A 24,638-nucleotide genomic window follows, 5' to 3' on the forward strand; every position below is an offset into this window, starting at 1 on the left:
TGTACAAGGCCTTTGAAGATTTAAGGAACTGACCGAAGGACGGGAAATGCAGGCACCAACGTGTTCAGGGGGCTTTGCTGATGATGAGAAATGCCTGGGACCATCCCAATGCTTGCTACTGAGGGATGGATGGAATTCCCAGGCTGTCCTACTCAGTGTGCATCTGTTTTATTTGTATCTCTTTTAGGCAGGGTCTCACTCTGTCTCCCGGGCTGGAGTGCAGTGGTACAATTTCAGCTCAATGAAGACTCAAGCCTCAAGTGATCCTCCCACCTCAGCCTCCCAATTAGCTGGGACTACAGGTGTGCGCCACCACGCCTGGCTAATTTTTGTATCTTTTTTTTTTTTTTTTGTAGAGACAGGGCTTCAGTATGTAACACAGGCTGGCTTTGAACTCCTGGGCTGAAGCGATCCTCCCATGGATTATAGGTACGAGTCACCACGCTCAGCCTCAGTGTGTATTTCTATAATACGAGTTGGTGCATGCACGACCGATAAATGAGAGTGTGATGTCCTGTTCCTACAAGAGAGAGATTGCATCAGTTCACGTGTATCTTCCCGGGACAAAATGTTTTGTATCAGGAATGCAGTGCATGCAGCAAAGCCACCAGCAGATGGTGTCATGGCTCTTTTTTTGCATTTGCTTTTTTTTTTTTTTTTTTGAGACGGAGCCTCACTGTGTCCCCCAGTCTGGAGTGCAGTGGCGCAATCTCAGCTCACTGCAACCTCCACCTCCCGAGTTCAAGCGATTCTCTTGCCTCAGCCTCCTGAGTAGCCGGACTTACAAGCACCTGCCACCACGCCCGGTTAATTTTTGTATTTTTAGTAGAGACGGGGTTTCACCATGTTGGCCAGGCTGGGGTCTTAAACTCCTGACCTCGTGATCCGCCCGCCTCGGCCTCCCAAAGTGCTGGGATTATAGGCGTGAGCCACCGCGCCCGGCCGGCTCTGTTGGTATTTCTATATGCATTCTTCATATGGGCTGTCTCATTGCAAATTGCACGAGTGCATTTAGGAGATGGCCCCATCACTATTTGTTTTCCATCAGCTGTGGTGAGTGGCTGCTTTTGTAGGACATGAAGTTTTCCTGGCCAGGCACGGTGGCTCACGCCTGTAATCCCAGCACTTTGGGAGGCCAAGGTGGGCAGATCACTTGAGGACAGGAGTTCAAGACCAGCTTAACATGGCAAAACCCCATCTCTACTAAAAATACAAAAATTACCTGGGCATAGTGGTGCACACCTGTAATCCCAGCTGCTGGGGAGGTTGAGGCAAGAGAATTGCTTGAACCCAGGAGGTGAAGGTTGCAATGAGCCGAAACTGCACCACTGCACTCCGGCCTGGGCAACAGAGGGAGGCTGTTTCTCAAAAAAAAACATAAAATAAAATTTAAAAATAAATATATAAAGAGTGGCCAGGTACTGTGGCTCACGCCTGTAATCCCAGCACTTTGGGAGGCCGAGGTGGATGGATCACTTGAGGTCAGGAATTAGAGACCAGCCTGACCAACATGGTGAAACCCTGTCTCTACTAAAAGTACAAAAATTAGCAGGGCATGATGGTACCCACCTGTAGTCCCAGCTACTTGGAAAGCTGAGGCAGGAGAATTGCTTGAACCTGGGAGGTAGAGGTTGCAGTGAGCCCAGATCACGCCACTGCACTCCAGCCTGGGGGACAGCGGAAGACAATGTCTCAAAATCAAAAAGTCATTGGCAGCGCCTGACTCTCACCCTGGCTGAGTTATTAAACCTCCAGCCTCCACAGCCCAGGAAGGCCTGAAAGGAGGCATGTGGCAGACTGCCACAGTTACTACTTGAGACGGTCACTACAACAGTTACTACTGTTACTACTTGAGACCTTCATTACAAGACTGAACGAAGGGGGAACGGATGTAGAAATGAAAACTTAAGACAAAAGAAACTGTTTTAAGGAAGAAGCATGGGGAAGAAGAGAGCTCCCTGCTTCTAGCAAGTAAAGGCAGTCCCTCAAGCTTCCACAGACCTTTGTATTTATTGAGTAGAAACAGCAGGGCGGGGCCAGGTGCGGTGGCCACGCCTGTAATCCCAGCACTTTGGGAGGCTGAGGTGGGCGGATCACAAGGTCAGGAGATTGAGACCATCCTGGCTTACATGGTGAAACCCCGTCTCTACTAAAAATACAAAAAAAAAAAAAAAAAAATTTGCTGGCTGTGGTGGCCGGCACCTGTAGTCCCAGCTACTCGGGAGGCTGAGGCAGGAGAATCTCATGAACCCGGGAGACGGAGCTTGCAGTGAGCCGAGATTGCCCCACTGCACTCCAGCCTGGGCAACAGAGTGAAACTCCATCTCAAAGAAAAAAAAAAAAAAAAAAAAAGAAAGAGCAGGGAGGAGGAGGTAATGATTGGTCAGCTGCTTAATTGATCACAGGTTCATATTATTACTAATAGGCTTCAGATGTACCTAATAACAAGAAACACTGTGCCTGGCTCGTGACTGCCCTCAGCATTCCTTCTGGGCGGCAGACGCAGTTTGTCAGTTTGCCAACATTCTGCTTTTATGAGAAAGTTTGCTGTTTACTCATATAGCCTCCAGTGGTATACTGAGTTGATCATGACCCGCAATCTTTCGGCCTCCAACAGAGGCAGGTGAGATGGAGGCTGAGCAGCCTCCATCCACTCTCCTCTGCAGGGAGCATGCACCTGCCCACACCATGGGCACTTGGCCCCAGAGTCCCATCCATGCGTGCCTAATGAGGACTGGGGTGGGTGCAGGGCCTCCACAAGGAGGAGGGAGGCTCAGGGCCCCCTCCCCAGGCCCCAGGACCAGTGGGCACGTCTCTGTCCCCCCACAGAACTATGTGAGCTGCCACGACCCCAACAACAATGCCCCTTTGAGGTGGCCAGATGTCCAGTATCAGATCCTGGGCGGCCGGACAGCAAACCAGATCATTTTCGGCCACAACAACGGCTTCTATGTCTTCTACATTTCCATTGTGGATCCGTACTACAGGTGAGTGGGCTCATCTGCCCCTACGACAGGGGACGCCTGGTGCCCTTGGGGGCAGGTCACCCATGTTTCGGGGGACATGCAGGTCCTGGCTAAACCTGAATTCCCCCAACGGCCCAGGCCGTCCCCAGGACAAGTGATGTTTTAAGTTCTGGGTGACATTTGTTCCCATGTGAAACAAATACTCATTTCAGAGTCACAGCAGTGACCGGAGGCCGCACCGCTGCCCTGGCACACCCGAGTCGCCCTCTCCTACTCCCCATGGGTAGGGTGTGCTGATGGCTGCGGGCCAGAGCTGGCTCAAACTTGCTCACCAGGAGTAGACTCTCAAATATTCAGGAATCTCCAGCCTGGCCAACATGGTGAAACCACGTCTCTACTAAAAATAGAAAAATTAGCCGGGCGTGGTGGCAGGTGCCTTTAATCTCAGCTACTCGGGAGGCTGAGGCAGGAGAATCGCTTGAACCTGGGAAGCAGAGGTTGCAGTGAGCTGAGATTGTGCCACTCACTGGCTGCTAGCCTGGGTAACAGAGCGAGACTCCATCTCCAAAAAAAAAAAAAAAAAAAAAAAAATTTCAGGAATCTTACACCAGTCAATTTCATGTCAGTGGCTTCCAATCAGCCACAGCGGAAATATTTACACCACAAGAATTGGCAGACACTACCCAGGAGGCCTTTCCCCTCTGAGAGCCAGTTGTTAAATATTTAGCACTGACAGGTGCTGAGGAGATTATAAAGCCATATCGAAGCCATGCCATGTGGATCAGTGTGTTCCTTTGGAAGGGGGACACCAGGTGGAATCTTCCTCATATCCTCACCCCTACTGGAAGTCATTGTCACTCATCACCTGTCCTCTCCAGAAGGATGAAAGTTCATCCCCTGAAAAAAAAAACACGTGGAGGTCCTGCCTTCTCTAGAGGCCCCAGACTAGGAGGATTAGCTCTGGGGTGGTAGCAGCAGGTGGAAGGCACTGGGTAGGGTGAGGATGTCCACCTGAGACAGGAGACAGGTATGGGACTCTCCCGTGCCACACGTGCTCCCTGCACCACGTGACCTGCACTGTCCCCCTCCCTGCCGTGGGTTCTGTGACACCCCTGAACCTTTCCTGCCCTGACCTAGCCTCCACTGTCATCCACCACTTCCCCGCTGTTGATGGAGCATTTAGTTAATTTGCCCCTTCCGCCTTCTCTAGCCAGAGCTTGGGCATTGGGGGAGAATAGGGATCCTGGTGACAGCTGCCAGAGGGCACAGAGAGGATGGCCAACTCAGAACCCATAAAAGTCGGCCTGGCACAATGGCTTACGCCTGTAATCCCAACACTTTGGGAGGCCGGGACAGGTGGATCACTTGAAGTCAGAAGTTCGAGACAAGCCTGGCCAACATGGAGAAACTCCATCTCTACTAAAAATTAGCCAGGTGTGATGGTGGGCGCCTGTAATCCCAGCTACTCAGGAAGCTGAGGCAGGAGAATCGCTTGAACCTGGGAGGCAGAGGTTGTAGTGGGCCGAGATTGCACCACTGCACTCCAGCCTGGGTAATAGAGCCAGATTCCACCATCTCAAAATACAAACAAAACAAAACAAAAACCCATAAAAGTCAAAGTGGGCCAGGTGCAGTGGCTCACACCTGTAATCCCAGCATTTTGGGAGGCAGAGGCGGGCGGATCACTTGAGGTCAGGAGTTTGAGACCAGCCTGGCCAAGGGTGAAACCCCATCTCTACTAAAAATACAAAAATTAGCGAGGCATGGTTGGCAGGTGCCTGTAATCCCAGATACTTGGGAGGCTGAGGCAGGAGAATTGCTTGAATTCAGGAGGCGGAGGTTGCAGTGAGCCGAGATCGTGCCACTGCACTCCAGCCTGGGCGACAGAGAGAGACTCCGACTCAAAAAAAAAAAAAAAAAAAAAAGGCACAGTGAATGGAAACAGAAGTGGGTATACCCGGTCACTGCTGTGGGCCTGGTTCTCCCTCCTGTGGGTCTGAACACCTTTGCCAGAGTTAAGGCGAAGTCCCCCAAAGGCAACGCCCAACAGCCTCTCCCTGCCTCCCCCCCACAGCTACTGTCAACTGGAGACCATCTTTAGCATCTACGTGTATGGAGCATTCCCTGTGCAGCTGGTCTCTGCTGGAGTCGTCATCCTACTGATCATCTCCAGCATCCTGGGGTCTGTTTGGCTGGCCTACAAGACCCCCAAGCTGCTACGCACAGCACGCAGCCTCAGGATCAAGACGTTTGCAGCACAGCTGTGTAGGAGATGCAAGACGGTCTGCCAGTTCAGGGCCCCAGCCACAGCCAGGGCAGGCACAGAGTCCCTGGGACGCCACCGCACTCCTCACGGAGGCAGGTCTGACCACTGAGGCCGGTCCACAGGGTCCCGACCCCTTGTCTTCAAATAAAGTATAATGTAACATAGCAGGAAGCGGTATGTATTCACCATTTTTTTGTTTTTTGTTTGTTTGTTTTTGAAACGGAGTCTCGCTCTGTCGCCCAGGCTGGAGTGCAGTGGCGCGATCTTGGCTCACTGCAACCTTCGCCTCTGGGGTTCACGCCATTCTCCTGCCTCAGCCTCCCAAGTAGCTGGGACTACAGGGGCCCGCCACCACGCCCAGCTAGTTTTTTTGCATTTTTAGTAGAGACAGGGTTTCATCATGTTAGCCAGGATGGTCTCGATCTCCTGACCTTCATGATCCGCCCGGCTCGGCCTCCCAAAGTGCTGGGATTACAGGCATGAGCCACCGTGCCTGGCCTGTTTTTTTTTGTTTTTTTTTTTTTAGTATCAGTGTGGTCTCGTTGTGTTGCCCAGGCTGAGAGTGCGGTGGTGTGATCACAGCTCACTGCAGCCTCAAACTCCCAGGCTTAAGTGATCCTCCCTCCTCAGCCTCCTGAGTAGCTGGGACTACAGGAACCACCACCACACATGGCTAATTTTACTTTTAGTTTTTGTAGAGACACGGTCTCACTTTGTTGCCCAGGTTGGTCTCGAACTCCTGGACTCAAGCAATCCTCCTGCCTCAGCCTCTCAAAGTACTGGGATTATGGATGGGCCAGTGCACTAGAGTTAGCCATCTCTCTCTCTCTCTTTTTTTTTTTTTTTTTTTGAGATGGAGTCTCGCTCTGTTGCCCAGGCCGGAGTGCAGTGGTGTGATCTCAGCTCACTGCAACCTCTGCCTCTGATTCAAGCAACTCTCCTGCCTCAGCCTCCTGAGTGGCTGCGATTACAGACGCCTGCTACCATGCCTGGCTAATTTTTGTGTTTTTGGTAAAGGCAGGGTTTCACCATGTTGGCCAGGCTGGTCTCAAACTCCTGACCTCATGATCTGCCCGCCTCGGCCTTCCAAAGTGCTGGGATTATACAGGCGTGAGCCACTGCACCCGCCCCCCCCCCAACCTTTTTTTTTTTTTTTTTTTTGAGACAGATTCTTGCTCCTTTGTCCAGCCTGGAGTGCAGTGATGTGATTTTGGCTCACTGCAACCTCTGCCTCCTGGGCTCAAGTGATCCTCCCACCTCAGTCTCCCAAGTAGCTGGGACTACAAGTCCACACCAGCATGCCTGGGTAATTTTTTTTTTTTACCTTTTTTTTTTTTTTTTGTAGAGATGGGGTTTTGACATATTGCCCAGGCTGGTCTCGAACTCCTGAGCTCAAGCGATCCTCCTGCCTCAGCCTCCCAAAGTGCTGGGATTCTCGGTGAGCCACTGCACCAGGGTCAGCCATCTCATTTTAAGTGAAAATTTGGTCAGTCTCATGACTTCTGATTACTCTTTGGTTAAAAAAAATATATATATTAAAAAATACATATATAAAATATATATTAAAAATACATATATATAAATATATATTAAAAATACATATATAAATATATATTAAAAATACATATCTATAAAATATATATATTAAAAATACATATATATAAAATATATATTAAAATACATATATAAAATATATATATTAAAAATACATATATATAAAATATATATATTAAAAATACATATATAAAAAATATATATTAAAAATACATATATATAAAATATATATATTAAAAATACATATATAAAATATATATATTAAAAATACATATATTATATATATTAAAATACATATATAAAAATATATATTAAAAATACATATATATAAAATATATATATTAAAAAATATATATATATTCTGTGATCATTTTAAATTGCCCAACATAGCTACAAGAGGCTGGGGCAGGGGGATCACTTGAGGCCAGGAGTTCAAGATCAGCCTGGACAACACAGCAAGACCCCCATCTCTACAAAAAGAATTTTTTTTAGACATTAGCTGAGTGTGGTGGTGCACGCCTGTAGTTCCAGCTACTCGAGAGGCTGAGGTGGGAGGATCGCTTGAGCCCGGGAGGTGGAGGCTGCAGTAAGCCATGATCACGGTGCTATACTCCAGCCTGGGTAACGGAGCGAGACCCTGTCTCAGAAAGAAAAAAAAAAAAGCTGCTGCCTGGGTCCTTGCAGACATCCACTGTGTGACCCTCACTCCACATTAATCTTCAAGAAAAGTGATCCCAGGTCCTTGCCCCACTTCCTCATCAGCCAGGACCTCCCCGACACTTGGGACACTTGGTTTTAGTTTCAGAGATACCCCTAATGAGGCTTCGGGGAGAAGGAGTTGAAAGGCAGCTGAGAAAAGTGGGCTTGGGGCCGGGCGCGGTGGCTCACGCCTGTCATCCCAGCACTTTGGGAGGCTGAGGCGGGCGGATCCCCTGAGGTTAGGAGATCGAGACCAACCTGACCAACATGGTGAAATCCCATCTCTACTAAAAATACAAATAATTAACCAGGCGTGGTGGTGCACACTTGTAATCCCAGCTACTCGGGAGGCTGAGGCAGGCAGGAGAGTCACTTGAACTCGGGAGGCGGAGGTTGCAGTGAGCCGAGATCACACCATTGTGCTCCAGCTTGGGCAACAAGAGCGAAACTGTGTCTCAAAAAAAGAAAAGTGGGCTTGGAGTCTCTCCCAGCCTGTGTCCCCACAGGTGAAACAGGGATGAATGGGGATCACTGCAGATGCCAGGAGGGCACATGGCACAGTCCCTGGGACAGGGGGACCCTGCCTTGACGGCCGCAGCTGCATGGCCCCAAGACACTACCTGGAGTTGTTTTGTTTTTTTTTTTTTTTGGTTTTTTGTTTTTTTGGTTTTTTTTTTTTGAGACAGGGTCTCACTCTGTTGCCCAGGCTGGAGTGCAGTGGCACAATCTCGGCTCACTGCAACCTCTGCCTCCCAGGTTCAAGCAATTCTCCTGCCTCAGCCTCCCGAGTTGCTGGGATTACAGGCACCCATGACCAAGCCCAGCTAATTTTTTGTATTTTTTTAGTAGAGACAGGGTTTCACCATGTTGTTCAGGCTGGGTCTCGAACCCCTGACCTCGTCATCCACCTGCCTCAGCCTTCCAAAGTGCTGAGATTACAGGCGTGAGCCACCGCGCCCGGCCTGTTTTTGTTTTTTGAGGTGGAGTCTTGCTCTGTTGCCCAGGGTGGAGTGCAGTGATGTGATCTTGGCTCACTGCAACCTCTGCCTCCTAGGCTCAAGCAATTCTCGTGCCTGTCTCCCAAGTAGCTGGGATTACAGGCACCTGCCACCATACCCAGATAATTTTTTTGTTTGTTTGTTTTTGTTTTTGTTTTTTGAGATGGAGTCTCGCTCTGTCGCCCAGGCTGGAGTGCAGTGGTGTGATCTCGGCTCACTGCAAGCTCCGCCTCCCGGGTTCACACCATTTTCCTGCCTCAGCCTCCAGAGTAGCAGGGACTACAGGCACCCGCCACCACACCCGGCTAATTTTTTTGTATTTTTAGTAGAGACGGGGTTTTACCATGTTCACCAGGATGGTCTCGATCTCCTGACCTCGTGATCTGCCTGCCTCGGCCTCCCAAAGTACTGGGATTACAGACGTGAGCCACCACGCCCGGCCAATTTTTGTATTTTCAGTAGAGACGGGGTTTCATCATTTTGGCCAAGCTGGTCTCAAACTCCTGACCTCAAGTGATCTGCCCGCCTCAACCTCCCAAAGTGCTGGGATTACAGGCGTGAGCCACCGCGCCTGGCCTCCTCCTGAGTTTTTTGAATCAGGGTTTCTGGGAGAGTAGCTCCAGAGAACAGGAGGCACAGTGCCCTGCACAGAGCCGGGACCATGGTCTCTGCTCTGCCTCCAAACACCCATCAGCCTCCTGGACTCTAGGTGAGCCTCCCAGGGCCTTCCCAAGCAGAGGCGTTGAAACCCAAACTCTGGAGACCCAGGAGATCCAGCCCACAGCCTGGGGAAGGGGTAGGCTGAAGGTTCCCATCCCAGAGGGGTGTCCTCATCCCAGGAGGCGCTGGATGGCACTCGGCCTCCTGTTTCCTCACGTGTCCCTGGGGGAATGGGGTCAGCCTCTCCAGGGCCACTATGAGCGTTTCAGGGGAGGAGGGTACAGGTGGCTACTGCCTGGACCCCCAGGAGGGCTCTCGAGACCCTGATGTGGGTGAGCGGTGACGGGAACCAGCACCCAGAGGTCGTTCTTCCGAGGCTGGGTCCATCCCATTTTGGAACCGGTAGCCGGGCTATCCCTGCCACCCTGGACCCTGAAGTGTGGCCAGGTGGGGCCCCTGACCCTCTCCTGGGCTCCAGGTACTGTCTCCTGTCTCCATCTCAGGTGAACATGCCAGGTCCCCTGGGTGCCGTGTGCTCCCCACTCTTTCACGCGTGGGCACTGTCTCCCCGTCCCTGCCCCAGCCCCCACCCTCAGACCATCAGGTGAAGCCCCTGCACCCACCTGTCTGTCTGAACAAGAGCGTGGCCCTTCCCGCCCTGCCTGCAGTGGCTGTGGCTTCCGGGGGACAGGAGGCGGCTGGGTGGGGATCCGGAAGCTGCTCCTCAAGCCCTGCCCTGATAGCTGTGTGTCTCCAGGGAAGTTCCTGCCCCTCTCTGGGCAGCCTTGCTTTTCCCCACCAAACAAAGGGGTGAAAACCCTTAGAATGCGTTGAGTCTGGGGGTCAGATCCCCCGTGCCCCAGGAGGCCCCTGCCTCTGCCAGAGGAGTCTGATCTTCCAGGGCTGGGACTCATGGAGTTTAGGGTGTCCTGTGATTCTGGGGCTCCCCTGCTAGGCTCTGGAGGCCTCACTGTGAGGCCGGGGGCACTGCCTTGCCAGTCCGCGGGATGATGGGGTGAGGGGCCAGGCGTGTACCTCCAGCCCCCTCCCCATCCCCAAGGCCACCACGCGGACATGGAGCTGAAAGGTCAAATGTGCTTTAATGCGGGGTGGCTCCCAGGTCCTGCCTGGGCCCCGGGGGAGTGGCGCTGGCTGGGCCTGCCGGCTGCCTGGCCTTCCCTCCCGGCTTTCCCTTCTTGGCCGTCAAGGCCTTTCTCTTGCCGGGCAGAATGGGGGCCGGGGTGTTGGCGGCAGGGGGCCCCAGGTGGGGCGGCTGCTCCTCGTCAAGCGCCTTGAAGTTGAAGAAGTAGTCGACGTTGGACACGGTGTCCAGGATCTCAGGCACGCTGTAGTCGAAGGACAGCAGCTCCTCAGGCAGGCGCAGTGAGCGGATGTCATCGGCTGAGTTCCCACCACTGCTGTCAGGCAGGGCCGGCCCGGGGACCTCGCACAGGGTACCCTCAGGCTCAGAGGCGCCTGGTAGGCAGTCGAAGAGCTTCATGGCGTCCTCCAGCAGAACCTTGTCAGGCAGTGCCAAAGCTCTGGCCGTCTCGGGGGCCTTGGCCTCGCCTGCCCCCAGCAGGGCCCCCTCCTTGACCTCGGCCACCTTGAGCTCGCTGAGGCCCGGTGGGTACAGGGGCACCCCAGGTCGGGCCCTGCTGCCCTGCAGCTCCTTGGCGGGGAAGGCCAGGGGTTCGGGCCCAGGGAAGTGGCCGAGGTGACCCTGGAGGTGGCTGTAGGCGTCCGGGGGCAGTGTGGGCTCTGCAGGCAGCGTGATGAGTACAGGGGGCGGCTTGTTCTCCTTGGCGGGTGGGGGTGGCGGTGGGGCTGGGCCTTCCTCTAGGGGCGGTAGGGGCAGCTCCACGAAGGTGGCGGGCCCTGCGTCTCCCACAAAGCCCAGAGCCTCTGGCCCGGGGCCCTCGGGCGGGAAGTAGGACAAGAGAAACTGGGGCCCCCCGGGTGCCGGCTGGTAGTGGGGGTATGGGGGCAGCCCCGGGGCCTTGAGGTAGGGCTGCGGCTCCAGGAGGTAGCTGCCTGGGGCGGAGGGGACCCCTGCTGGCCCCCCGCTGCTTGCCGCCAACTTGTACAGGGCTGACTGGCCCAGGTCGGGGGTGGTCCACTCGATCCGATAGATGCGGGGGTCGAAGAAGCACCCGCATGGGGCCATCTGGAAACCTGTGGGCGGCAGGCGGGTGCCCTGAGAGCAGCCGCTGCCTGAGGGGCCCAGCCCAAGCCTGGGGGCCTGTCTGAGAGATGCCACGAGAACCTTGCCATTGGGGGGCCCCTTTGGGGGACGACATAGGTATTGCTTTGGGGCCCTGGCTGGGTGATGGATGACACAGAGCTTGTCTTTGGGGCTCATCTGGGGGGCCTGTGTGAAGCATGGGGAGCAGAGGCCGTGCCTTCGGGCTCCCACCTAGGGATGGGGCAGGGGCAAGATGGGCCTGCACACTCAAACCCACTCCCAGCCTCGTCAAGGGTTCAGGGGAGGCCGGTACCTGCTGGAGGGGCTGGAAACACCTCTTTCTCTGGGTCTGGGGGATGATACAGGTTCAAAGAGCCTATGGACAAAGGTGTCCGGCTGGGTAGGGCCCTTAGGCGGGTGGCCCCTGAGCCCTCTCCAGCAGGTGCCCTCACCCACCCGATCGTACCCACAGCGGGAGGAGGCTCAGCGCAGGTGGGAGCAGGCTGGTTGCCCAGCGCCTCGGCCCCCTCCAGACTCTGGGGGCTGAAACCTTCCTGGGGAGCTGCAGGGGCATAGAACGATTTGGGATGCTGCATGGGACAGTGGTGGGCCCGGTCCAGACAGGCCAGGAGGGCAGCAGTGGGAGCGCAGGTGGCCCAACCAAAGAACAGGCTGAGAACCTGGTGGGGTTCTGTTTGCCTGGTTACTCGGGGCAGCGGGTTCCAGCCTGCAGCACGCCCACTGGTTGGGGTTCTGGGTGTTGGGGGCGGGCAGCGGCAGACGGTGGCAGAGATGGTCATCACCGTGGGAGGGAGGATTCTGGGCCAGGCCTTTGCCTCTTCCAGCAACACCCCCCTAACAGCTTTGAGGCCGCCTCCTCCAGGCAGGCTGCCCTGATCCACACCCACACAGGCTAAGGCCCCCCGGATCCTGCACCCGCTACCTTCTTGGGGGTCAAGGCCTCTCTGGGCACCAGCAGCACCTAACTTGGGGCAGGGCCCATGGAGGCGGCTAAGAGGTTTGGGGAAGGTAGGGGCCGAGGAGGGGCTGCTTCAGGGTCACAGAAAGGCCTGGATTTTAAAAGAATAAAATTTATTGTACTCTCCTCGCCCCAGGGTGCCCCTGGGAAAGCCTGAGGCTACTTGTACGCGTTGGCCTTGTGCTTCGGCAAGAAGGCGAAGTTGGGGGGCACCGGCCCAAGGAGCATCTCGCTGTGGGAGGGCAGGTGGAAAGCAAGGTCAGGCCCAGGGCCTGCAAAGTACCCTCCATGACCCAGGGCCCCTGACTCCAGCCCCCCAACTCCAGCCCACCCAGGCACCTGATGCGGATCCAGTCAGCTGCCTTCTGGCTGGCCATCAGCGTCTCCAGGTAGTCTCGGCCCAGGTAGTAGGGCGGCCGCTCGTTGATCCTCTGTGGGAGGCGCTCCAGCAGCCCCACAGGCACGTACCTGCAGGCAGGCGGGCGGGCAGCAGAACAGGCTGGAGTCAGCCCTAGCCAGCCACGGCCCACACGCTGCCCACCCCAGCCAGCCCCGGTGCCCACCGGCACAGGAAGGACAGCCACTCGAGCAGAAAGCGCCGGGTCTTCTCCACGCCCTGCGTGTCCGAGCCCCAGTGCTCCAGGCCGTAGTTGGTAAAGTCCCGCAGGATGTCCAGGCGCTCGGATGACGAGATGTCCCAGTGCCGCTGCTCCTTGATCTCCGTGAACAGCCACGGCTTGAGCAGGGCGCCACTGTGGGACGGGTGACGATCAGTGGGCCCAGCCACCAGCGTGCCTGGGATCGTGTGGCCTCTGCTTTCATGGCCTCGCCTGAACCGGAGCCCAGACCACGAAACCTACAAGCCTAGTAAGCCTCCCAGCTGTGTGCACACAACCTTCAAAGCACAGGACTTTCTTTTGTTTTTTTTGAGACAGAGTCTGGCTCTGTTGCCCAGGCTGGAGTGCAGTGGTAAGATCTCGGCTCACTGTTCAACCTCCGTCTCCCGGGTTCAAGCAATTCTCCTGCCTCAGCCTCCCTAGTAGTTGGGATTACAGGCACGTACCACCACACCTGGCTAATTTTTGTATTTTTAATAGAGATGTTTCACCATGTTGGCCAGGCTAGTCTTGAACTTCTGACCTCAAATGATCGGCGTGCCTCGGCCTCCCAAAGTGCTGGGATTACAGGCGTGAGCCACCGCACCTGGCCAAAGCCCAGGACTTTCAACCCACAATCATCAGATCCCACAGCAGCAGCAATTTCCAGTCCCCTCTGCCGCAACACAGCTGCAACTCCTGACATCACTCTCTGACCTTCTCATCCATGGGGCCAACAGCCCACCACAGAGCAGGGGTGGGTGACGGCGTGTCGGGTTCAGGGCACTGCTGCTGTGCACGAAGCTGGAGCTGGATCTCTAACATCCCTGGGCACTTACCGGGCAATCATGATCCCGGCGACACCAGTCTGCATGGCGCGGTTGGCATCCTCAAATGACAAGATGTCCCCATTTCCTGAGGAGACAGAGGCTGGGGTCTCAGGGAGACACGGGCAGGTGGGACCCTGGGGTTCTGCTCAGCAGCCCTTCAGGAGTTTTAGCTGACCCAGTGGCTCCCATCAGGGTGGTAGGAGGGGGTCCCAGGTGGGAAGGCGAACAGCCCAGAGATGTGAGTGACCAGGGATGGCAGGGGAGAGGGAGGTGGTTTCCCGGAACACCCACCGAACAGGGGCATGGGGCTGGCGGCCTGCACGCACTCCTCGATGTACTGCCAGTCGGCTAGCTTGGTGTAGCGCTGCTCCCGAGAGCGGCCGTGAAGCTGGGGGAGAAGCCGCCACGCAGGGTAGGAGGCAGAAAGTGAGACACAGAGAGAAAGAGACCGAGAGAACCAGGCTGAGAGAGACAGAGAGAGACAGAGGCGGAGACAGAAGGAGGTGCGGAGGTGAAGAGGGAGGGATGGGAGGAGCCGTTAGGAAGGGACGCGGGGTCGACCCCGAGGCCCCGATGCCCGAGGCGTCCCAAGACCCACCGTGACGAGTGCCACGCCCCAGTCCCGCAGCTCGGGCAGCAGGCGGTGTGCCAGGTTCACACGCTCCTGGACGCCTGTGCGGATCTTCACAGTCAGTGGCACGTCCAGCACCTACAGGACGGTGGTGGGAGGTGGTGGGAGACGGTGGGAGGTGGTGGGAAATGGTGGGAGGTGGTGGGAGACGGTGGGAGGTAGTGGGAGACACTGGCAGACAGTGGGAGGTGGTGGGAGATGGTGAGAGGTGATAGGAGACGGTGGGAGGTGGTGGGAGACGGTGGGAGGTAGTGGGAGACACTGGCAGACAGTGGGAGGTGGTGGGAGATGGTGGGAGGTGGTGGGAGATGGTGAGAGGTGATAGGAGACGGTGGGAGGTGGCGGGAGACGGTGGGAGGTAGTGGGAGACACTGGCAGACAGTGGGAGGTGGTGGGAGATGGTGGGAGGTGGTGGGAGACGGTGAGAGGTGGTAGGAGACAGTGGGAGGTAGTGGGAGACGGTGGGAGGTAGTGGGAGACACTGGCAGACGGTGGGAGGTGGTGGGAGACGGTGGGAGGTGGTGGGAGATGGTGAGAGGTGATGGGAGACGGTGGGAGGTGGTGGGAGACACTCGGAGTCGGTGGGATGTGGTGGGAGATGGTGGGAGGTGGTGGGAGACGGTGGGAAGTGGTGGGAGACGGTGGGAGGTGGCGGGAGACGGTGAGAGGTGGTGGGAGATGGTGGGAGGTGGCGGGAGACGGCGGGAGGCGGTGGGAGGTGGTGGGAGACACTGGCAGATGGTGGGAGGTGGTGGGAGATGGTGAGAGGTGATGGGAGACGGTGGGAGGTGGTGGGAGACACTCGGAGTCGGTGGGATGTGGTGGGAGATGGTGGGAGGTGGTAGGAGACGGTGGGAAGTGGTGGGAGACGGTGGGAGGTGGTGGGAGACGGTGAGAGGTGGTGGGAGACGGTGGGAGGTGGCGGGAGACGGCGGGAGGCGGCGGGAGGTGGTGGGAGACACTGGCAGATGGTGGGAGATGGTGGGAGGTGGTGGGAGACGGTGGGAGGTGGTGGGAGGTGGTGGGAGACGGTGGGAGGTGGTGGGAGCCGGTGGGAGGTGGTGGGAGGTGGTGGGAGGTGGTGGGAGACGGTGGGAGGTGGTGGGAGGTGGTGGGAGGTGGTGGGAGACGGTGGGAGACGGTGGGAGGTGGTGGGAGGTGCTGGGAGGTGCTGGGAGGTGGTGGGCGGCAGGGCCCAGGGGAATTGTTTGGGAGCCAATGCAGGGATGTGGCTGGCCGTACCTGGTTCATGCCACGGACGATCTGCTGGAACTTGGTCGAGCGATTCATGAGGGCACAGCCCCCACCCTGGAAGAGACAGGCGGGTGGAGGGAGGGCAGGACGTGGCCGCCCCAAGACCCCTCACCCCTGCTGCCCGGAGGCCCCCGCCAGGAGACGCCGACCCGCAGGAAAGGCAGGGGCTCCAGGGCCACACTTGAGCCCAAACCCCTGGCCCTCCACCCACGACATCGCCAGCTGGCTCAGTGCCTCCCTGCCCAGATGGGGAAACCGAGGCACACGTCCAGGGCCGCTACCTTCTTGTACACGAGGTCGATGGGGCAGCCGACGTTGATGTCCACAAAGTCCACCTCCACGGTGCGGCTCAGCAGCTCCGCACACTTGGTCATGGTGTCGGGGAAGGCGCCCTCCAGCTGTAGGTGGGCAGCGGCAGAACCGGGGGGAGGTGAGGGGAGAGTCTGAACTGTCCCCACTTGGCCGTTCCCTCCTCACTGGGGGGCCCTGAGCCAGCAGCCTCCTCTCTCGGGGCCTCCTCGGAAGGAGCCAAGCTCTGTCTGCGAGGCGCCGGTCCCTGGCCACGGCCATCAGCCCCCAGAGGTGGATCAGGGCATCACCCCCACTCCACAGCTGAGGCCAGGGGGTCGGGGAGGCAACCAGGGCAGACCTGGAACCTGGCTCTGAGACAGGGCGGCCGAGGGCCCCTCCACTCTCCCTCCCTCGGGGTGGGCACTGACCTGGACGCCAAAGATGTCCTCGCACTGGTGGCGTTTGAGCAGGGCCCACTCAGACATCTGGCCCTGCAGCAGGTTGGTGCAGACGGCCATCTCTCCGCATGTCACGTCCGCCCCGAAGCGCTTGCAGATCCGTCGGAAGGGCAGGTTCCCGCACTGCGGGGGGAGCAAGACAGACACACATGCTCGTGCATGCGCACGCACACACACACAGCACAACCCTGAATATGCGCCCCAGCCCCACAATCCAGCAGGTGGGGACAGACACTAGCCCTGTTGGAATGACCACGCTGCCACCCTGCCACCTGACCAGCCACCTGACCCAGGTCCTACCGTGGTGAGGGGGGCCAGGTAAAGTTTCCCACGGATGTCCAGCTGGAGGGAAAAAAATACACACAAGTGGAGCTTGGCCTCCACCCCAGATGCTGAGGCCCTGGAGCCTCCCTTCTCCCCAGTCTAGGACACACTTGGCCCAAATGGTCTGGCTCCTTTGCTGGGCCTCTGCATGTGCCAATCAATCCCTTCATCAGGAACGTTCCTTTCCTCATCGTCTCCTCCACTGGAGAGCTTCTACTTAACCATCCAAACCCAGTCCCAATGCCCCCTCTTCCAGGAAGCCTCCCACATTGTCCCCTGCTGCCCAACCCTAACCCTCTGAGACTTAAAGTGTGTCCAGCTTTTTTTTTTTTTGAGATAGAGTCTTGCTCTGTCGCCCAGGCTGGAGTGCAGCGGCACTATCTTGGCTCACTGCAACGTCCGCCTCCTGGGTTCAAGCAATTCTCCTGCCTCAGCCTCCTGAGTAGCTGGAATTACAGGTGCCACCACCATGCCCGGCTAATTTTTATATTTTTAGTAGAGACAGGGTTTCACCATGATGGCTAGGCTGGTTTTGAACTCCCGACTTCAAATGATCTACCTGCCTCGGCCTCCCGAAGTGTTGGGATTACAGGCGTGAGCCACTGCCCCCAACCCTGTCCAGCTCTTTCTGTCCCCACCAGAGTGGGACCTCCTGAGGGCTGGGCCCAGGACAGAGCACAGAGAGGGAGACTCAGCCAGGAGCTCCTTCAAGGCACAGCCTCTGATTCCCAGGCAGCTAAACAGGAACGTGGACACAGCTGGAATCTAATAGATGCACACCAGATGTACTAGATCTGCTACCGACATTGTTCTCAACACGTACCCGCTTCTTCTCACAGGGCCGCAGCCTGACCACGTCCTCATCCGTCAGGGGCCCGCAGGTCCGCACAGGGCTGCTGGGAGGGGTGCTAGTGCCCGGCCCTGCGGGGACCTGCTGGGCACCACAGTTGTCCTGCCTGGGAGCACCCTTGGCTGCCGTGCCCTCGGGGACAGCGGCAGCGGGTGTGGGGCCCGGCGGCTGGCCCTGGCTGAACCGGCGCAGGGCCTGCTCAGCTCGCTCGAAGCGGACCTCGCGCTTCCGCAGCTGCTGCTGCAGGGCTTTGTCCAGGCCGTTGCGGATGGACGGGGGCTGGGCCCCGCGGGCCGCCAACTCCTCCTGCACCAGGTTCTGTCCCTCGGGCCCCAGGTGGGCCCCAGCGAAGCGGCAGGTCACGCCGTAGGGGCACCGGCCGAAGGTCTCAAAGAGCACACAGCGGGGGCCCAGGTCGGCCGGCTTGGTCTCCAGGTAGCGTCCCACGTCGTGCAGAAAGCGGCAGCGATCACCGAAGAAACACTTAGCAGCCGACTCCTGCGAGGACACAGGGAAGGAGTGAGGGAGGACAGGGAGACCCCGGGGCAGCCCAGCAGTCGGGGCTTCAAACTCTAGATCACTCCTGGCTCTGTGTCCCTGAGCAAGTCAGGCACCTCACCGTGCCTCCGCATCTCCATTTGTACAATGAGAACAATGACAAGCCCCACAATGTATCCCGAGGAGGATGAAGACGGAATGGCATCAGAGCAAGCTCACTGCTCATTGCTGAAGGCCCAGGAGCTTGCTAACAATTACCCACTGCCAGGAAACACACCCCGCTCCTGCCTGCCCCGGCAGGAATGCTCACGTGGCCGCACTCGCCTGGATTAGGGAGGGACACAGCCTGTTCTTGTCGTAGTGTGTGGGCTTCACATGGGGCCGGCCCTTGTTTTGTCCCCGGGCCCTCTTCTGAGTCTGCGGCTGCTCCCCGGGCTCTGCTCCCTCCTCCGTCTGCCCGTCCGCCGTCTGTCCATCCTCCAGTCGGATCCGCTTAGCCTCAGGCTCAGCCAGGTCATTGCCAGCAGGGTCTCCTACCTCGGTTTCCCGGCAAGGCTTCTCCTGCCCTTTGGCTTCCAGGAATTGGTGAAACTGCTCCTTGGTGGTGAGGTATCTGCCATAGAAAGGGAAAGGAAAACCCTCCGAACATAAGAGTCAATAAACACTGGGGAAAGGAGGCTAGAAACACTTGCCCGTCCTTAAATCCTTCTGCGGATGGGAAGCTCACTACTTAAGAACCAGCCGGCTCCCAGCCTGGGAGCCCCTCAGGGCCTCAGAAAAGACCTATTTTGTCCCTGGGTCCTCACCGTCCAAAGTGTTGCGCGAAACTATTATCAGGTTCAATCGATAACGTCCCTACGCACGTTAGGCTGCGAAAAACTACAATTCCCAGCATGCCTTGAAGCGGAGTCTAAGCCGCCACATCTCCCAGCATGCCTTTCGGCCCTTGAAACACCGCAAGCCCCAGCACGCCCCGCGGCACTCGCTTCAAACCCAAGACCCGCCAGTAACGGCCGCTGGCAGAGCACATGCGCCGTACGTCCATATGCAGGGACTACAATCCCCAGTATGCACCGCGGGCCTGGCCTCAAATCCCACCTGCCCTAGCATGCACGTGGTGTCCTTCGCGCATGTGACAGTCCCCAACGTGCGCGATCTCAGGTACCTCCGCTGACCACCCTGCAGGCGGAAGAACGGCCCGGAATGAGGAGCCGGTGGCTTCTCGCCCTCAGCCGCTGCCTAATCTCCCGGCATGCACAGCTCGGACCGCGCTATGGGTGCCGGAAAGGACCCTTGAGCTTCCCTCCTGCCCCGGCGACTCACTGACGCTTAATGGGCGCCACTCCGCGTTCCAAAGCTCCGGCTCCTGAGTCACCACCACCACCATTCTCTAGAGGGGCCTCCGCCGTTCCCTCCGCCATCGGCGCCCCTCACGCCCGCTCTGGAGTGTGGCGGGAAGGCCTTCCGGGTCACGCGTGTCTTCCCTGATTGTGCTGGGGAAGTGCGCATGCCCTTGTCGTTCCAATAACGCCATTGCGTGCTCGTGACGCCACGGGGGCGGTGCCCTCACATGGGTGGTGGAGCCTCAGGTCCTATATGAACTAGAGCCTGCGCGATTGCAAACTGGACTGCAATCGGCTTCTGGACTGAGGAAATTTAACTGTTAGGGTGTTTTGGGGGTTTTGTCTTTGTTGTTCTGTTTGAAATGGTCTCGTTCTGTCGCCCAGGCTGGAGTGCAGTGGTACGATCACGACCCACCGCAGCCTCGTCCTGGGCTCAGGCTATCCTCCCACCTCAGCCTCCCGAGTAGCTGCGTCTACAGACATGCACCAATAGACTTGGCTAATTTTTAAATTTTTTTGTAGAGACGAGGTCTCGCCAGGTTGCCCAGGCTGATCTCGAACTCTTGGGCTCAAGCGATTCTCCCACTTTGGCCTCCCAAGCATTAGGATTACAGGCGTGAGTCATGGTTCCCGGTCCCTGCTAGGGTTTTTAAAAATGTAAATTAGGGGTCGGGAGCGGTGGCTCACGCCTGTAATCCCAGCACTTTGGGAAGCCGAGGCGGGCGGATCACCTGAGGTCAGGAGTTTGAGACCAGTCTGGCCAACATGCTGAAACCCCGTCTCTACTGAAAATATGAAAAATTAGCTGGGCGTGGTGGCACATGCCTGTAATCCCGGCTACTTGGGAGGCTGAGGCAGGAGAATCGCTTGAACCCGGGAGGTGGAGGTTGCAGTGAGCTGAGATCACGCCATTGCACTCCAGCCTGAGCGACAGAGCGAGACTGTCTCTAAATAAATAAATAAATAAATAAGGCCGGGTGCGGTGGCTCATGCCTGTAATCCCAGCACTTTGGGAGGCCGAGGTGTGCACATCATCAGAGGTCAGGAGTTCGAGACCAGCCTGGCCAACATGGCGAAACCCCTCTCTACTAAAAATACAAAAATTAGCCAGGCGTGGTGATGGGCGCCTGTAATCCCAGCTACTCAGGAGGCTGAGGCAGGAGAATCGCTTGAACCCGGGAGGCGGAGGTTACGGTGAGCCGAGATCGGCCGTTTCACTCCAGCCTGGGCGACAGAGCAAGACTCCATCTCAAAAAAAAAAAAAGTAAATTACACTACTTTTATGCAGGACATTAGTTTCAACAAATAATTAGTTGAGCATCTGTATGCCAGATGCTCTGCTAGATGCTGGGGGTGTGGTAGTAAACAAAACGGAGAAATCATTACCTTTAAGAGCTAACTTGGGAGTCGGAAACACAGACAAAAAACATAATACTCCTCGGAATTTTGGGGATTGGTTCCAAGACCGCATATACCAAAATCCGCGTATACTCAAGTCCCCCAGTCGCCCAACAGAATCCCCGTCTAGGAAAAATCCGCCCTTTGTATCCGCAGGTTTCCCATCCCGCCTCCGCATTTGGTGGGGGTTGAAGAACCCGCGGATACGGATGGCCAACTGTATTTTATTTTTCGAAGGCCACTTATGAGTGGATGGATGCAATTCAAACCCGCGTTGTTCGAGGGTCAACTGTACATAAGTAAATTAAACCGTAAGTGAGGAGGTAATAAAGCAGTAAGGCGGATTGGGAATGCCACCTTTGGCTGTTGGAATTTTTTTCTTTTCTTTTTTTTTTTTAAGAGGAAGTCTCGCTCTGTCACCCAGGCTGCAGTGCAGTGGCGCGATCTTGGCTCACTGCAACCTCCCCCTTTCCGGTTCAAGCGATTCTCCTGACTCAGCCTCCCAGGTAGCTGGGATTACAGACGCCCACTACCGTGCCTGGCTAAGTTTTGTATTTTTAGTACAGATGGGGTTTCATGATGTTGGCCAGGCAGGTCTTAAACTCCTGGCCGCAAGTGATCCACCTGCCTTGAGTGTGAGTAACTGCGCCCAGCCAAATTTTAATTGTTTTTGAGAGAGAGAGTTTATTTATTTAAATTTATTTATTTACTTATTTATTTTTAAAAATAGACTTATTTATTTATTTTTTGAGACAGAATCTTGCTCTGTTGCCCAGGCTGGAGTACAGTGGCGCAGTTATAGCTCACTGCTGCAGTTGCAGTTGTTAACAGGCTGGCCAGGGAAGGCTTCCTGGGGAAGGTAATGTTTGAGAGTATTTGGAAGAGCTGCGGGAGAGAGTTGTAGGGATGTCAGAGGGAAAAGTGTCCCAGGTGGCGGGAACAGCCAGTGCAAAGGCCCTGAGGCAGGAGGAAACGTCCTGGCATGTTGGAGGAACATTGAGGAGGCCCATGTGGTTGGAGCAGAGAGTCCAAGCGGGAGAGAAGGAGGAGGCCGGGGGACGGAGGTGAAAAGGTGCAGGTTTTGCAGGACCCAGTGCACTTTGAGAAGGACTTGGTCTTTCATCATACGTGAGTGAAATGAGAGCCACGGAGGGCTGTACGCCAAGGAAAGCTGGATCTACTCAGCAGAGTCCCCACCAAGCCCTGTTGTGCCCCCTAAAACTCCCTATTCCTGGAGAAGTTTTGGTGTGCACAGGAAATTCAGGGCTCTGGACTCAGCCAAGTTTGAATCCCCGCCCCTCCACTTACCAGCTGGAAACATTGGGCAACTCATTTAGCCCCTCTCATACCCCAGTCACCTCATCAATAAAATGGGCCAGATAAAAGTATCTCCCTTAGGCTGGGTGAGGTGGCTGACGCCTGTAATCCCAGCACTTTTGGAGGGTGAGGCGGGCGGATCATGAGGTCAAGAGATTGAGACCATCCTGGCCAACATGGTGAAACCCCGTCTTTACTAAAAATACAAAAATTAGCTGGGCGTGGTGGCGCATGCCTGTAATCCCAGCTACTTGTGAGGCTGAGGCAGGAGAATCGCTTGAACATGGGAGGTGGAGCTTGCAGTGAGCCAAGATCGCGCGACTGCACTCCAGCCTGGTGACAGAGAGAGACTCTGTCTCAAAAAAAAAAAAAAAAAGATGGGGAAACTGAGGCCCAAAGAGAGAAGAGATTTGCCCGAGGCCACAACAGGCTTGGAAGCTGCTTTTCCAGGACCTGGGAGAAAGTGGAGGGGAGAGCGGGCTTTTTGTCTTCCACCTCTGGCCTTGGCTGCCCTCTGTAGGACAATCTGAGAATAAACCGGTAGAACCCGGGAATCTAAAACTGCAAAAGGCCGGGCACCTTGGCTTAATGCTGTAATCCTAGCCCTTTGGAGACAGGAGGATCGCTTGAGGCCGGGAGTTCCAGACCAGCAGCCTTGGCCACTTAGAGAGGAGACCCCTTCTCCACAAAAAAAATTGAAAAACTAGCTGGGCATGGTGGCATGCACCTGTGTATCCAGCTACTCGGGAGGCTGAGGCAGGAGGATTGCTTGAGCCTGGAAGGTCGATGCTGCAGTGAGCTATGATTGTGCCACTGCACTCCAGCCAGGGCAACAGAGTGAGACCCTGTCTCTAAAAATAAATAAATAAATGGCTAGATGCGGTGGCTCATGTAATCCTAGTACTTTGGGAAACCGAGGCAGTTGAGTCACTTGAGGTCAGGAGTTCAAGACCAGCCTGGGCAACATGTTGAAACCCTGTCTCTACTAACAATACACAAAAATTAGCCGGGTGTGGTGGCAGGTGCTTGTAATCCCAGCTACTGGAGAGGCTGAGGCATGAGAATCACTTGCACCTGGGAGGCGGAGGTTGCAGTGAGCTGAGATCGTGCCACTTCACTCCAGCTTGGACAACAGAGTGAGATCCTGTCTCAAAAAAAAAAAATATATATATATATATAATAAAAATTGAAAATAAATCAATAAAACCAGAAGAAACCAAAAAAAGTCTCAGGGTGAGACTTTTTTTTTTTTTTTTTTTGAGATTAAGTCTCGCTCTTGTTACCCAGGCTAGAGTGCAATGGCGCGATCTCAGCTCACTGCAACCTCTGCCTCCTGGGTTCAAGCCATTCTCCTGCCTCCGCCTCCTGAGTAGCTGAGATTACAGGCACCCGCCACCATGCCTGGCTAATTTTGTATTTTTAGTAGAGACGGGGTTTCACCACATTGGCCAGGCTGGTCTCGAACTCCTGACCTCAGGCGATCCACCCGTCTTGGCCTCCCAAAGTGCTGGGATTACAGGTGTGAGTCACCGCGCCTGGCCGGAGTGAGACTTCTTGTCCAGCTGGGCTTGTCCACCATCCAGGGATGGGTACTCCTCCCTCCAGGGGTGCCCATCCGTTCCCCTCTGAGGTTCTCCCACTTTTCTTTCTCATCATGTCACTACTACCCCAGACAGCTTTGAGGAGACAATTGTCAGATGGCGGAAACTGTGGCCCACAAAAGGCAACCTGAGGAATGTGGCCTCCTCTCTCTGGGCCTCAGCCTTGAAGAAGAGATCTCCCAGGGCTGCCTGGCTGTGCCCTGTGATAACTCCACCTCCTCAGTGTAAGGCAATCCCAGAAGGCTTCCTGTAGGAGGAGGGCTGTGGATTGGCCAATTTTTAAGTATGATATTAATATGAATAAAATAACATCAACTGTTTACTATTATATATTATCATGTATTATTATTATTATTATTATTATTATATTGTTGTTATTATTTTTGAGACAGAGTATCACTCTGTTGCCCAGGCTGGTGTGCAGTGGCCCGATCTCGGCTCACTGCAACCTCTGCCTGCTGGGTTCAAGCAATTCTTCTGCCTCAGCCTCCCGAGTAGCTGAGACTGCAGGCGCTTGCCACTATGCTTGGCTAATTTTTTGTATTTTTAGTAGAGACAGGGTTTCACCATGCTGGACAGGCTTGTCTGGAACTCCTGACCTCGTGACCCACCTGCTTCAGCCTCCCAAAATGCTGGGATTACAGGCGTGAGCCACCGCGCCTGGCCATTATTATATTATTATAGTGGTATAATATTGTTTACCAGTAGCTGAACAATTACTGAACACTTTCTGGGTACCAGGCCCCATTCTAAGCCGCCTTCTTCTTCTTCTTCTTCTTCTTTTTTTTTTTTCCAGAGACAGGGCCCAGGCTGGAGTGGGATCATAGCTTACTGCAGTCTCGAATTCCTAGGGTTAAGTGATCTTCCTGTCTCAGGGTTAAATGATCTTCCTGTCTTAGCCTCCCAAGTAGCTCAGACTACAGGCTCATGCCACTTTGCC

General features: G+C 55.6%; 3 protein-coding genes across 7 annotated transcripts in view; 1 reads left to right on the forward strand and 2 right to left on the reverse strand.

Annotated features, from left to right (window-relative positions):
* CATSPERD (cation channel sperm associated auxiliary subunit delta) overlaps nt 1-5,419 on the forward strand; it is a 57,521-nt gene extending 52,102 nt beyond the window's left edge. For 3 of the 4 annotated variants that reach the window (XM_054463242.2, XM_054463243.2, XM_054463245.2), the window contains 2 exons: nt 2,830-2,987; nt 5,041-5,419. In XM_054463242.2, coding sequence (XP_054319217.2) covers nt 2,830-2,987; nt 5,041-5,341 — 459 coding nt within the window. In that variant the 3' untranslated portion in view covers nt 5,342-5,419. The remainder of the gene's footprint in view (nt 1-2,829; nt 2,988-5,040) is intronic. The other variant, XM_054463244.2, reaches the window with a different exon arrangement.
* A 4,805-nt stretch (nt 5,420-10,224) lies between these two features.
* PRR22 (proline rich 22) lies at nt 10,225-12,356 on the reverse strand. Of its 2 annotated transcripts, XM_054463249.2 has the most exons (3): nt 11,795-12,356; nt 11,642-11,704; nt 10,225-11,318 (listed from the first exon to the last, which is right to left on the reverse strand). In XM_054463249.2, exons 1-3 carry the CDS (start codon nt 12,126-12,128, stop codon nt 10,243-10,245), a joined length of 1,473 nt encoding a protein of 490 aa, XP_054319224.2. In that variant the 5' UTR covers nt 12,129-12,356; the 3' UTR covers nt 10,225-10,242. The 2 variants fall into 2 exon arrangements, with proteins under 2 accessions (XP_054319224.2, XP_063514072.1); XM_063658002.1 differs by having other exon boundaries at nt 10,226-11,318; nt 11,642-12,356.
* Nucleotides 12,357-12,403: 47 nt separating this feature from the next.
* DUS3L (dihydrouridine synthase 3 like) lies at nt 12,404-19,561 on the reverse strand. The gene is made up of 13 exons (XM_054463247.2): nt 19,363-19,561; nt 18,364-18,652; nt 17,515-18,039; nt 16,668-16,709; nt 16,338-16,490; nt 15,900-16,016; nt 15,607-15,672; nt 14,332-14,442; nt 14,025-14,121; nt 13,743-13,818; nt 12,871-13,059; nt 12,647-12,775; nt 12,404-12,539 (listed from the first exon to the last, which is right to left on the reverse strand). The coding sequence occupies exons 1-13, from the start codon at nt 19,458-19,460 to the stop codon at nt 12,467-12,469; spliced, it is 1,965 nt and encodes a 654-aa protein (XP_054319222.2). The 5' UTR covers nt 19,461-19,561; the 3' UTR covers nt 12,404-12,466.
* Nucleotides 19,562-24,638: the final 5,077 nt, after the last annotated feature.

Source organism: Pongo pygmaeus, chromosome 20 (assembly GCF_028885625.2).
Source record: "Pongo pygmaeus isolate AG05252 chromosome 20, NHGRI_mPonPyg2-v2.0_pri, whole genome shotgun sequence".
Lineage (NCBI taxonomy): Eukaryota > Metazoa > Chordata > Mammalia > Primates > Hominidae > Pongo > Pongo pygmaeus.